We start from the raw sequence: 14,517 nt of genomic DNA, 5'->3' as shown, positions 1-14,517 counted from the left end.
GAGCTACTTCCCCACTTGAGACACAAAACACATTCAGATTAAACAAAGGTTGTCTCAGATGTTATGCTTTTAGGGAGTACTAAAGCTTCAAAGTGGAGTCATAGAGGACTTGTTTTTATGCACTCATTCCTATTGGGAATCTGTTGTCATCCTGATTGGGCTTTGTTCCTGGGCAAGACTGCAGTTGAAGGAGAGAATTTGCATAGAAATCACTGACATACAAATTACATATACCGAATGAATGCACATCCTCCTCCCAGTTAAAGGTACTATAAGAAGGAAGTATTCATAATTCCTTGAGGTCCACCCATCTTTAAAATGAATGGAGCAACTGCCCTCCTGTTCATGATACAAGACTAGTGCTCTCGCAGCACTGACAGCTTTTTCCATGCAAGTGATAGCCTCACTGCACCCGAGTGGGTAACCAGAGCTCTTATTTTCCAACGGCCAGAATCATTCAGCAGTTAGAACAGCCAATACTAAACAGCACTATGCTAATGCCGCCACCCCCCAGTTAACATAATCAACACACACTCCCACCCACCCCGCAAACACACACAGTCAATTATAAGCTCAGGTTTCCACAACACTGGGACGCAGCATTTTCCTGGCTAGTATAGATAGGCTGCTGTAGTAACGCAGCAAGAGAGATTGTTGTGTGGCAGGCAGCCTTTGTCCAGCTTTAGGTGTCAGTTTCTCAGCAGTAGGTCCAGCATTAATCAGTGAGCTGGGTGGTCAGTCTGTTTAGAGCAGCCAGTAAGTAGTCAGCCACAGACACACAAAGCTACACTGAATATCAACTTCATCAGTCTGTCACTCATCAACCTGTGGAAAACAGAAAAAAAAGGTCCCGTGGGCATCAAAGATGGAATTGTTCCTACTACTTTGCCCCAAAAACACTTTGTCTAATATAGAGGGATTTTGTTTTCCTATCAGGCAACACTTTTTCCAGGCAGGCAATAGCTATATATGGAGTTACTGCCAGTCTCTGCTCTAAATGGTTTGGACTGTCCTTCCTGTCTCACATGGTCACTTCATCAAAACTGAGGTACTATTGTGGCCGTTGGTTTTACACAGCACATTCTGCAGAAATGACTCAAAACACAAATGGTCAGAAACAGAAATTGGCAAGCGACACATTGTCACCAGCAAATTACACAGATCTGTTCTTTCATGCGATAAATGACTTTCATCTTCTTGGAGATAAAGGATAGACTATATACATTGTATAAATGTTGCTTTGTGAATAGTATACTGCCTTGACTTGTAGAGAATTTCTTAACTGCAGGGAATCAATTACCAAAATTAGGGTAGTCACATTTCACATAATCGCCACAATTAAGTAGTTGCCAACACCCTAAAGATAACAAGCCAATCCTAGGGCTTGAAAAAAACAATCACAATTATGACTATCAATTTATAGTGTAGTATCTACACTGTCTAAAATGTTGCAAGATTCCAAAATAAACGTTTTTAATAACTCTTACATGAAGGCTGTTCCGGACTTCTGGTCATTTCCCATTATGAACACAAGAGGGCTCTAAAACACAATTAAGTCAGTACTTTTTAGAATAAAGTTGCCTTGTTTTTTTGGGGGCGAAGCCAATATGTCTGTGTTTACAAAGGAAGCCCATTTCTGATATTTTGCCCAATTATTACCAAGAGCTGATCTGATTGGTCAAAAGATCAAATAGTGGGGGGAAAATATTAGAATTGGGGTGCCTGTGTAAATGCAGCCATTTTAATCTGTGATGATTAATAACACAGGGAAATTTAACAAAAATGGACAAACATACTTTATTGCTTATAAAAACCTATCCAGAATTAATAAAATTCACATTTACAAAATGTAATTTGGTAAAACAGAGAACATCTACATGTGAAAAAAAAGTCCCTTTTGTTAAAAACACTCCCATGATCACATGGAAGCAATCTGTAACACACGCACACAAAATTATGTTAAACTACATAAAAGACCTTGACCATCAGATGTGTAAATGGGAGTTGAAGGCCTGAATGAAAGTCCTTTAATTTGATCTTGTAATGTATGACATAACTCAAGCATAGCATTCATCAGCTGTAAAGATATCCTCATTCAACAATTACATTATTGTCAATCGGCAGACACTGTTACACAGAGCAATTAGGGTTAAGTGCTTTGCTCAAGGGCATGTCAGATTTTTCACCTAGCAGGCTAGGGGAGTCGACCCAGTGTCCTTTCGATTACTGGCCCAATGCTCTTAACCGCTAGGCTACCTGCCATTATGTAAAGCTCCCCATTCTGGTATGAGGACAGCAGTGGAGGGGGAATGAGCAGGGCATCATTGGACAGGATGAAGGTAAAGCAAGCTCAATGTGTGTAGGCACTGGCAGTTATCTAGCTTGCAGCAAACACCTCCGCTGAAAACGCTTTCAGAAGGCTTGGAGTAATGTTTCAGGAAGTCTGTGCTCATTCTGTGGCCAGAGGTCACTTGGATGTGGGCTGGGTGTCTTGTTGAGGTGTAAAGGCTGAGCAGAGGAGACACGAGTTGGGCATCAAAACCCCCCGTACAGTTGTAATTGTATCTATTCTACATAAAGTGCCTCCGGGTAGCCCGATCAGACATTGTATTTAATATCTAACAAGAGGAGAGTAGAACAGCTCAGCACATTTAAGCTAAAATTAAAAAGGCGCTGACTGGGTTTGCGTTTGTGAATGTGTTTAGAAAAACAGATCATCAAGATAAGACAGTAAAAATTATTCAAGACATTATAGGTGAATACAATCTCTCAATCAAAACTTTCACCATGCAGGCAGATAACCAGGTCTAGCGATGTGATCACAGCACAATCCCGGATATAGGTTGATGGGATGTGAGCACTATGATCAGATCTCACCTGTAGTTCAAGTGGCCCATGCTGCTCTGGATGTCTCCCTGTCTGTCTGGGCGAGAGACACCGGGCTCTGTGTCTCCACTGCTGCACTTGCCCAAGCTTCCTTGGCTGGAGTCAACACAACAGCAAAATAATCAAACTCAGCTACTCTGAGTCAACAAGCTAACAACTAATACTTCACTTAGGGGTCATCTAAGACTGATCAAAATAAAACATGTCATCTACACACACACATTGCGTCAACAGTTGTTTCCCTTAAGTTGTGTGTCTACATGACCGATACGCAACGCTAGTTGGCATGATGCAGTGCACATTGTGGAATGACAAGTATGTATGACAAGTTGTGAGACACATGACTGCTAGAAAAGACAAGGCATGATGGACAATAGGTCAGAGGTTCAGCTGTGCACTTTTGGTTTTGACCGGCTGCAGACTGATTCTAATGGTTGAAAAAGGTAGACTCAGCTAAATGACTGCCACGAGCAGCACCACAGATATTGAGAAGAGCAAGATGCAAGACTTATCGCTCAACACAGTATCTGCGCATGTGCACGGGTTCGCTTCACTCTTTACAGCATTGTAGGTACAGAATTTTAAAAAAAGAGAAGTTGAGCCTCGCACTTTGTTGTGGAAATTGACCCACCATGCGGTTTACTTTCTGCATCTACGTCACATCGCTGAGTCTACCTTTAAAATAGAGCTGCATTTCTCATGTTTAGCTGAGGTAAGGGACAATGGTGGTCCCAGTTGAAAGTCTGTCACATAACAGTGCCGAAATCCTGTTGTTTCAGATTGAGCTCTAGGGCGAGGTCTTATATCGGAGCCATTGCAGCTGCACTGACGTGGTAAACTCCTCCTCCTCCCCCAGTCTGATATGCTACCATTCTACTCATGAAACACTGCAGGCTAGAGAACACACCTTTCAAACCTGTGCGACGACTTATATTGTTGTTTTTGGATCATTGAGGTATGATGTATTGACCCAGGAAACTACCTGGGTCTATTGGTTAAGACGCTGTCCCCGGGAAAGAGGAAAACATTCACTGTGTCTGAGGCAAACCATACAAGAATGTATCTAATTACAAAAACAAAGGGAAACCCAGGGTGTATTTTTAAGTCCGACTGCAATCCTGTGAGAGAAGGCACATAAGAGCCGTGAGTTGAATAAGGCGGATTAATGTCCACTGTGCAGGCTCTGCAGAGGTATCCCATCTCCAGAGACTGACAGAACAGTCCAAAGATAACATGCCACAGGTATAGAAGTATTCTTGTCCCTTGCCATGCCTCAGAGGGAGATCAGAGAGAGGGAGGAATGTATGGTGGATAGTCCCAGTACTGTCCTCTGTAGGCCTATGCATTCCACCACACCACTCAGTAGTAGTTAAACTTGACCTTCTCAATGTCACCGATCAGTGTCCGAGCAAAGAAGATGCCCATCATCTGAGAAGTGAGAAGAATTCACAGCATTAGCTTAGAACATATCCACATGTAGTGTCATTTCAATATACTTATATTTACCTGGAGTACAGATATAACGATGAATACTCCAGCTATTATGTAGATATTCCGAGGCAGCCACTCCTCCAAGGCTGGGATGCAGCCCTTGACGTAAATGGCGTTACTCCAGACCCCCTGCAACAGGAAATGACAGCTATATAGAATGCTCTTCCACACCTTCGTATATACCGGCTTACTCAAATCACCTTACTACAACTCTTGGTGCACGTAATGTATCTTATAAAGGCTAGATCCAACAGATTGCTTTTTCAAATACTAAAGATTTAACACCAAGTGTGTGTCTTCAAGATGTTTCCAGAATTTGAACAAAAAAGTACTTTCTGCTATTGTGTAACCTTGATCCATGACAGCCTATGAAAACATCTTAGTGAAATTGATAGAGCATCATAAAGGGCAGAGGAAAGGTCAACGTTGGCAAATATTTGGTTCTTCTGCAATGAATTGAGTCATTTATGATGAAAAGCAAAACTCAGCTCCTCCATTTTCGGCATAAAAAAAAAAACATTTATCTATGCGCATCTGCAGTGTCTAAGACGTCTTTCCTGATCAACAAAGACAAATAAGTCTGCCTTGAAACCTTGTTGTAAACCCCTGTATGGTTCTTCCGTCTCCCAAACTAATAACAATGAAGACAAATAGTTCATTCTGAGCCAGGGGACCAGAACCAATGTAAAACAGGGTGAATGTGAAAAACACCAATTTAAACCCCAACTTGAAGAGCGACCACTGAAACACTAGGCCAAAATATAGATGAAGAATAATTTATTTTTAGCCTGCCGCTCTCCGTAGCGACAGAGATTCACAGGGGCAGAAGGGAGCCTACCACGACATGTGTTTATCCCATTTGGGTAATGGGAAGAAAAGACACTGTCAATACAGAGTTTAAATGACCTGCCACTAAAGCCTGTATCATCTACCGTTAAGAAATGGAAGTTCATTCTGCACTGAAATTGCCCCTTAAACTTTCTCACAATACAAAATATTTTCCTTTCACAGCAGTAGTTTTAATACAGCTAGTACAGAGGCGGATTGACGCAAACAGTAGACATGGATGCATATATAGGTGATATAAAGACAGTTCGGGATATTTAACACTAGTTTGCAATTGCGGTAACGCTAGTTGGAAACTTCCTTCAAACTGAACGCAGAGACAAACATTTTATCCACGAGTTCATCCGACTCTGGGGAAGTAGATAAAGGGCTTCATTGCCAAAACCCTGAAGTATCCCTTTAAAAAGACACGCAGTAGGATATAATGAAGAGAAAAAGCGTTGGATAAAAGCATCTGCTAAATAGCATATATTATGTACACATGTATGTGATGTGTGCGCTGGATAGTGTCATACCTTTGGACCTTTACGGACATCATATCCACACTGGGTGTTTAAAACGGTGTCCTGAGGAGAGAGAAACAGCTCGATTTAGTACCGGCAGTGTCAAGGACTAACAAGAAGCATACCTAAAAATGAGTATGACAGTGGGAGTTGTAACACGAGAACAGAGTGACTTATTCAGAGGAGACAAATACTGATGGAGCAATGACACCAATGGCGTATTTCCATACAGGATTTGACCAGTGTTTCACTCAAAATAAAAATCAGGCTTTTCAGTTTCAACCTACGCAGCACAGCACCCATGTCTCACTTGGGGCCAAAGCCCAGGCCACTGGTACTTTTCAGCTGGCATTTACATAATGGCTAACTGAACTTTAACACCGTCTCACAAAGCAGCTGTTTTGATTATGCAGAGGTTGTTGATTCTGCTCTTCACAAGTCCTCACTGTCAGCCCTAGCTATACAAACACATTTTCCCTAGTATAACATAAGGGTGTATACACTAGTGTAACAGTGGAAAAGCAGCACAAAAGAGACATGGAGAGACGGGCAGAGAGTACTTACTGCAGGGTCACTGAGGCAGCAGGAGAAGGGCACTCCACACCTTTCTCTGCTGGGGTTGTTGACGGTGCAGTTGAAGTAGAGATTCAGGTTCCAGTCATCAGGCTCCTTGGCTCCGCAGCAGTGGTTCTAGGACAGACAGTAGAGGGGAGTTTGAGTCAGAGATGGTTCTAACTAACCAAACACACTGAAGCGTCTTCATACCACACATCTGACAGTGTAGGACTGAGCATACAGTACATATACACTGGGAGGACAACAGTTCAGGTCTCATCAGGTCCCCAGAGAACAGGCCATTGTAGCGAGACTTATGAAAACAAGCACACACTAACACTGGAATGTATGAACAATCTCTGAGCGGTTAGTAGGAAAGGAAACAATGTGACAGAAAGGATGTGAGAGACAACATGAAACAAAACAGCAGCAAGACATCATCAGGGAGGGGAAAGAGGCACTGGTTAAAACATCACCTTGACTCACAATCCCTTTCTCTGCCTCTATATCCCATTACCCACCCCCACAGCCAGAACTTGCATAGCTCTCCCTCTCTCCTACCATCTTTTGCAGGGAGTCGATGAGGTTCTGCAGGTCGATGTCCTCTCTGTAGGCCTTGACGTTGGCCAGGAAGAAGTCATTGATCCACTCCTTGACGTTGTCCTGAAAGACAAACGCCAGCACGGCTGCCGTCAACTCCAGGAAGAAGATGAACCCGATGACCCCTGAGAACTGAAGGAGAGAAACAAGCCATTTACCCGTGGTGAGACTAATAGAGGGGCATCAGAGTCAGAAAAACAGGACAGTCGTGTTCGTGGTAGCATGAGTAGACAAAACTAAAAAAAATAATTGCATACCCTTATCAATAGAGAAGTGTTATCACAATACCAACATTTTACTAATGATTCGATACCAGGCCAAGAATAGCGATACCACAAAAGAAAACGATTCTGAGTGGCCTAGCGCCCGGTTCATCCCGTCCCTGTGATACTTGCGCATAACGTTTAGAAAACAGGAACATGTGCTACATCAACAACCTTTCACTGATATTCACACTCCTACTCAACACATATAGTATTCAACATCACACTAACATAATACTGGATAGAACAGCTGATTTGCTCACATTTTCAAAGGCCTACCTGTGTTTTGGCTGGAGGAATACACATGCATAATGATCTGCATGTCATTGTGGCAATAAGGAGGAAAACACAGCATGAAACCTTTACCTCTTCATTAAAAACAGACAGATGCTCCCTCCGTCTCCCACACACTAGGCCTACCTGTTAAATTATCTAGCAACAGCTGTGGTGGACATTGCCTGCAGTCAGCATGCCAATTGCACAAATTTGTGCACAAAATTTGAGAAATAAGGTTTTTGTGCATATAGAAAGTTTCTGGGATGTTGCATTTATATTTTTGTTCAGTGTATATAAAATATGCGTTAAATCATGCAGAAAATTAAAAATGGTAGCTCCAGTAATACGGGCAATGTTTTTTTGCCATTTGAGCTAAAGACAAGATATTTTCTCTACTGTAAAGCTGCAAGTATGCCTGTCACTAAGCTGTGCTGTATTTATCCTCTGGCACTCAAAGGCTGATTGACAGTGAACTTGCACAGCCTACTCAGACTGGCCTGTGCTTTATGAAATGATACATTCTATCGACTTTGCTCGCACTGCTCCAATGTAACAGAAGACTCATCAGGGTGTGCATCCCCACTCGCCATCACAGCTAAATTCTATTTTAAAAACTGACTGAGGAATAGATGCGCAGACAGAGCGGACTGAGAGAAGCAGGTGAGTGATGGCTGGAAGGGGATGTGGCTGCCGGCTGGCTGATTACAGCTCCCACACTTGATATATGCATGAAAGTGAAGTGGATATTATTGGACTGGGGCATTCAAGAGATTAGCGTTGCTTAAAAAAAATCCACCTGAATTTATAAAACACTTACATAACATTTTATAACAGGTGCCAGCAGATTCTTTAGATTGGTAGGGCTGAAAAATGTGGTACTGTCACATGAAACTTTACTACGGTTTTCTTAAAAGTTGGTATCTTAAGTATCATGATGTTTTGATACTGTGATATTACCGTGCAACACTACAATGCAGGATGTGGTGAATGAAGGAATCCCTTACTCATAGATTTCCACTCATTAAGATAGACACCCATTGTTAGTCATAGGATGAGGAATCAACTGTGGAGCATGTCTGACTCATGGAGCACAAGCTGGGCCAACAGAGGTGCATGTTTGTAAGGGCAGCTAAAATATATTTACCAGTATGCTATGAGACACAGAGAAAAAGGATTGTTTAAGGGGTGTGGTACTCACAAATTTGAGGAGGCAAATGTTCTCCCTGAGTGCACCTACACATCCTGCGAAGCCCAGAATGAAGGTGATACCTCCCACAGCCAGCACCAGCCACACAGGGTCAAAGCCATGTAGCCGTGTCACCTGGGTCAGGTCCAACAGCACACCCTATAGGTGAGAGAGCAGTCGAGTTAAAGGCCTAGTGCAGTCAAAAAGATGATATTTCTCAAATATAGATATAGCCACACAATGTTGGAATAATACTGTGGTATTGCAAAAATGATAATGCGCTTTAAAGTCCAAGAGCTGTTTGAAAAGACTGACTGTTTTGGTGAGATGGAGGTTTGGCCTTCAACTGTGACATCACCAGGCAGTCAGTTAGACCAATAAGTTCCAAACATCTTACAATAACAGCTAGTTTTCAGTTTTTCCCACTCCCAAAACAGCCCTAACAAAATTATTGCTCTTTGCTAAGATGCTATTGATTTCTTTTTTACCATTTTAATTGAAACAATTCCAGTAAGGTACTTAATTGGTACCCAGAAAGGATTTGTTAGAGATAAAACAGCTGCATCAGACTTTAACAGTTGAGCCAACAGACCCCCAGGCTATTGTGTATGGCGACACAGGACCGAAGTCTGGTCAATTATTTGAAATCTATTTTGCTAATTTTTTCCCGGTGAGCTCAATTCGCATATTGCAGTTTCTATAGATATAAATCATATCAACCCTTTACTGTGCGATGTAGTAGGGAGTAATAGTTTCCAACAAGCCAATATCCTATATAGCTTTGTGCAGAAAATGTTGTAATTACCTACAATGACCATAATCCATCTACTTGTCATAAGAGAGCCCGGACTGCTAAATTAGGTTAGAATGTGCGAGGGGGTAGAGAGCAGTTGCTTCACAAGGTATCTCTCCCTGAAAATACATGGTTGGTATCCAGCAGTGACAAGTTTGCCTTATTTACTTTAAAGAACTAAAACAATAGTGATTTTGTCAAACAGCATAGGCAGCAGCTTTATAGAGATTAGATGACCAACAATTGTAATATACACAACTGAAATATTGTATTAAAGGGTTGTGAATAAATCATTAATAAGTGATAAGCAGTAATGGGCAGTCACTAACATGGGCATTTTATTAATTGTTTTATTCTGTGTTGGGACAGCATTCAACACAATGCATTTAATGTTTACTTTTTTTTCAATAGAAACTGAAAACAGATTTTTAATAATCAAACTGAAACGGCCCTAAAAAAGCACTAATCACTCAGCACTAAACACTGATGACACAGAGGCTGATATAATTTCAAGAATAGCATCAACATGCAGGCATTATTTCAAACATTGAATAGATCACGGCGTACCTGTGATTAAAAGCTGCGGTGTTACCTAGTAACATTAATAGGTCCAATACGCATTAGAATAACCTCTAATGTAGTCAAGAGGTTCGACCCTACACAACAGACATTTACATTAAAATGCATTATCAGCTAAAGTTAAGCCATGTGTAACAAGAGGGGGAATTACATTTGAATTTGATAATTGTGAATCTTTCAAAAGCTGTGATGAAGTGACTGGATAATCCTGGCTTAAGTATTATACTGCCAATCAGTCTGTGTGTTTAAGGTCTATCTCAAACACAATTATACAAACAGTCATTGGGCAGAGTTCAGTTGTCTCTGTCCAGTGGTGAAACAGTCACAGGGCCATGGTAGAAGCTGCCCACTCACCTTCTCACTCCAGGCCCAGAACCCAATGGCGATGAATGCTGCTCCAGCCAGCTGAGGAAAGAAGCATAGAAAGTATTTTTTCTGGTGTGTTTGTTTGTTTACATCAGGTGTGTTAACTTGTATTTAACCAGGGCATTAGATAGACCTCTGCACACTAAAGAACATTGAAGCATAGTTATAAAAAAAAAAAAAAGAGGGAGCCTGCTGACCACAAACAGTGACAACAGCTTTAATTACAAAGGGGAAGCAACATAATTAATACATTTTTAAAAACAGGAAGAGCAGTCACAAATGGTTACCACACCCCCTTCCCTATCAAGAGACGAAGTAACACTCTTAACCAGAAAACAAACTGAAACATTTCTACATTTCCTGTTGACACCAAGAGAGGAAACTAACACCCATCAGACTGAGTCCTGTTCACTCTAAAGCAGGAAGTATGGGCTCTGAATGTTCATTCTCAACTCGATGTTGGCAGGGAATTGATGAAATGTGTAAAGTGGCAGGAAAAAGCACAAAACAATATTTTGCACTATTCTTTAATTGACCAAATCAACCAAAGCCATGGCTGTTACCAGTGGAGGATTTTATCAGAGGGAGAGGCTATGGAAAAAGTACTCTGTAGATAGACAGTGGCACCGGGTCAGCCTGCAGAGGCTGCCATCTGGCCTCCGAGGCAGAAAATGGTTGAATGGAATCAATGTGTTTCCTACAAATTCTTGCATGAAAAGAAAACCCTATTGTTGCAGTATTCTAATATCTGATTTAGGTACTGCTCATGGATGACTCATAGCCAACAGTATATGCATAGCTAGATTCATTGCTTAGCACCAAATGAGACAAGGTGGTGTCATAGTATTTGCATGCCTGAACAGACTTACCACGGTTACCCCATGATATTCAGTTTCAGTCTGAAAGAGGTCTGCCTAAGAAAGACGCAAGAGTCTACGAGCCAAAATGTTGAATACAATTATATTTACACTTACTTAACCGGTTGTCCGTGCTTTTGACGGTAGGTGGTAGAGATAAGGTATCCACAGGAAAGTGTTGTTAACGCGACTTTTTGCGGTGCCGGTAGGTTCTGTCGCTTGGATTTTCAATCTCCTGACACATTGCACAATATGTAACCAATAGCCGAATTTAACAGAACGTAGTCAACCGAAGCACGTTTCCTCGCAATCAGCTTGAAGTGTTTGTGAAGTTTGCCAGCTGATTGGGATGGGACAGGTTCGGCCATATTGTGCAAGTGTTTGTTGCGTCAGTATTGAAAACACAACCAGAAATACAAGCCAGCGTACTCAAAGTCTGGTTGATAACACTTCCCTGTGGATATTTTGTCTCAGATTACTTCAGACAACAGAGACAAAAGCAGCAGACAATAGGTAAAGTAAGTTGAAGTGAAGTTTGTTCAACATTCTGACTTGTAATGGGACTGTTCGGGAATGCTGAGCCTACATGTTAGAGATGAGTGTAAGTATTTCACTCTTGGGGTCTAAAGAGAGGCTAAGCATTTGCCTGCCTTAAAGGTTTACAGGGCTACCGCTAGTACTACTTACCCAAAATATTATGTTGTAGCTAAACATGAGGTACTTGTAGCAGCAGCTGACCTCTTCATTTTCATAACGATAGTAGTGCATCTTTTCCCCTGTGTTGAGAGACGAGACATAACATTTAGCTAGGTGGCACTGATATAACAGGATGTGAAAGGTTTACCTAGTTAGCTAGTGTATAATCCAGCTGCATCTTCATAAAGGTCAGCAACATATGTTTAGTTATCGTAACTGAAACACTGAATGCTAAGTTAGCTACAACTGATTATTGACAAGACCCAAGGTAGTTTTTAAAACTTATTTGTCCAGCTAGTTAACTAGCTAAACGTTAGTTTACCAATTTCGAGCTAGTTAACGTTAAATAAACGTTAGTCGTTACCTGGCTACCACGTTAACGTTAGTCGGTCAAGACAAAAATTTATACTGCGGCTAACTATCGCTAGAAACCATGGTACAGTAGGTAACTACATGTAAACACAGCTAACTTAGCAAGCTAGTTAACGTTAGTTAGCTAACGTTACTAGCCATGGTGGCTTCCCGGGACATAAATGTGATTAATTGGAAAGTTAAACACATATGCCATTCAATAATTATGCAGCTAAGTATCTAATGTTCCCTTGCTAGATGCCATGCGCTCTCGCTAACGTTCATTAATTTAGCTAGATAACGTTAAGTTAGCTAGCCATTGACTAGGACTCAGCTAACGCTAGCTTCGTTGTTATGCTAACTAACGGTGACGATATTGTTTGTATAACTACTGTAGCTAGCAAACTCGTTACATTTAATCAATTCGTAATACTTATTTTCTTCGTCGCTATCTCAACACTCACCGCTTTGTTGGCTTGGCTGAGTTTTTAAAACTCTTTGGAGACTTTATTCTCGACTTCCCGTAAGGGCAGCAGGCCACGCCCAATTTGTCCGGGCGTGGCCTGCTCCCCTTACTGGATGTGGCGACAAAAAGTATCCTAAGACTTTTTGTAACAATGACTAACACATTTTTTTAAATTTAACTAGGCATGTCAGTTAAAGAACAAATTCTTATTTACAATGACGGCCTATCGGGGAACAGTGGGTTAACTGCCTTGTTCAGGGGCAGAATGACAGATTTGTACCTTGTCAGCTCAAGGATTGATCCAGCAACCAATCAATCAATCAATCAAATGTATTTATAAAGCCCTTCTTACATCAGCTGATGTCACAAAGTGCTGTACAGAAACCCAGCCTAAAACCCCAAACCGCAAACAAGGCTGGTGTAGAAGCGAGAGAGAGAGAGAGAGAGCCAGCCAGCCAGACAGCCCCCAGGGCCAAACAGGCAGGATATAACCCCACCCACTTTGCTAAATCACAGCCCCCACACCACTAGAGGGATATCTTCAACCACCAACTTACCATCCTGAGACAAGGCCGAGTATAGCCCATGAAGATCTCCCCCACGTGGGGGCACTAACCCGGACAGGAAAATCATATTAGTGACTGAACCCACTCAAGTGACACACCCCTCCTGGGGATGGCATGGAAGAGCACCAGTAAGCCAGTGACTCAGCCCCTGTAATAGGGTTTGAGGCAGAGAATCCCAGTGGAGAGAGGGGAACCGGTCAGGCAGAGACAGAACGGGGCGGTTCGTTGCTCAAGTGCCTTTCCGTTCACCTTCACACTCCTGGGCCAGACTACACTCAATCATAGGACCTAATGAAGAGATGAATCTTCAATAAAGAATTAAAGGTTGAGACTGAGTCTGCGTCTCTCACATGGATAGGCAGACCATTCCATAAAGATTGAGCTCTATAGGAGAAAGCCGTGCCTCCAGCTGTTTGCTTAGAAATTCTAGGGACAGTAAGGACCGTATCATACGTGTAGGTATGTACGGGAGGACCAAATGCTTTGTAGGTTTGCAGTAAAACCTTGAAATCAGCCCTTGCCTTAACAGGAAGCCAGTGTAGAGAGGCTAGCACTGGAGTAATATGATCACATTTCAAGATTCTAGTCGAGATTCTAGCAGCCGTGTTTAGCAATAACTGAAGTTTATTTAGTGCTTTATCTGGGTAGCCGGAAAGTAGAGCATTGCAGTAGTCTAACCTAGAAGTGACAAAAGCATGGATACATTTTTCTGCATCATTTTTGACAGAAAGTTTCTGATTTTTGCAATGTTACGTAGATGGAAAAAAGCTGTCCTTGAAACAGTCTTGATATGTTCGTCAAAAGAGCGATCAGGGTCCAGAGTAACACAGAGGTCCTTCAAAGTTGTATTTGAGATGACTGTACAACCATCAAGATTAATTGTCAGATTCAACAGGAGATCTCTTTGTTTCTTGGGACCTAGAACTAGCATCTCTGTTTTGTCTGAGTTTAAAAGTAGAACATTTGCCGCAATCCATTTCCTTATGTCTGAAACACAGACTTCCAGGGAGGGCAATTTTTGGGCTTCACCATGTTTCATTGAAATGTACAGCTGTGTGTCGTCCGCATAGCAGTGAAAGTTAACATTATGTTTCCGAATGACATCACCAATAGCTAAAATATATAGTGAAAACAATAGTGGTCCTAAAACGGAGCCTTGAGGAACACCAAAATGTACAGTTGATTTGTCAGAGCACAAACCATCCACAGGTACAAACTGATATCTTTCCGACAGATA

The 14,517-nt window shown here is 41.8% G+C and overlaps 1 protein-coding gene across 1 annotated transcript; it reads right to left on the bottom strand.

Moving 5' to 3' along the window:
* Positions 1 to 1,772: 1,772 nt before the first annotated feature.
* On the bottom strand, positions 1,773 to 12,799 carry LOC120017700 (tetraspanin-14-like). The gene is made up of 9 exons (XM_038960630.1): positions 12,713 to 12,799; positions 11,889 to 11,977; positions 10,333 to 10,383; positions 8,619 to 8,765; positions 6,843 to 7,013; positions 6,291 to 6,416; positions 5,739 to 5,789; positions 4,393 to 4,506; positions 1,773 to 4,314 (listed from the first exon to the last, which is right to left on the bottom strand). The coding sequence occupies exons 2-9, from the start codon at positions 11,967 to 11,969 to the stop codon at positions 4,246 to 4,248; spliced, it is 810 nt and encodes a 269-aa protein (XP_038816558.1). The 5' UTR covers positions 11,970 to 11,977; positions 12,713 to 12,799; the 3' UTR covers positions 1,773 to 4,245.
* Positions 12,800 to 14,517: the final 1,718 nt, after the last annotated feature.

The sequence above is a fragment of the Salvelinus namaycush genome, chromosome 22 (assembly GCF_016432855.1).
Source record: "Salvelinus namaycush isolate Seneca chromosome 22, SaNama_1.0, whole genome shotgun sequence".
NCBI classification, from domain to species: Eukaryota; Metazoa; Chordata; class Actinopteri; order Salmoniformes; family Salmonidae; genus Salvelinus; species Salvelinus namaycush.
This window is presented reverse-complemented; position numbering and strand designations above follow the sequence as displayed.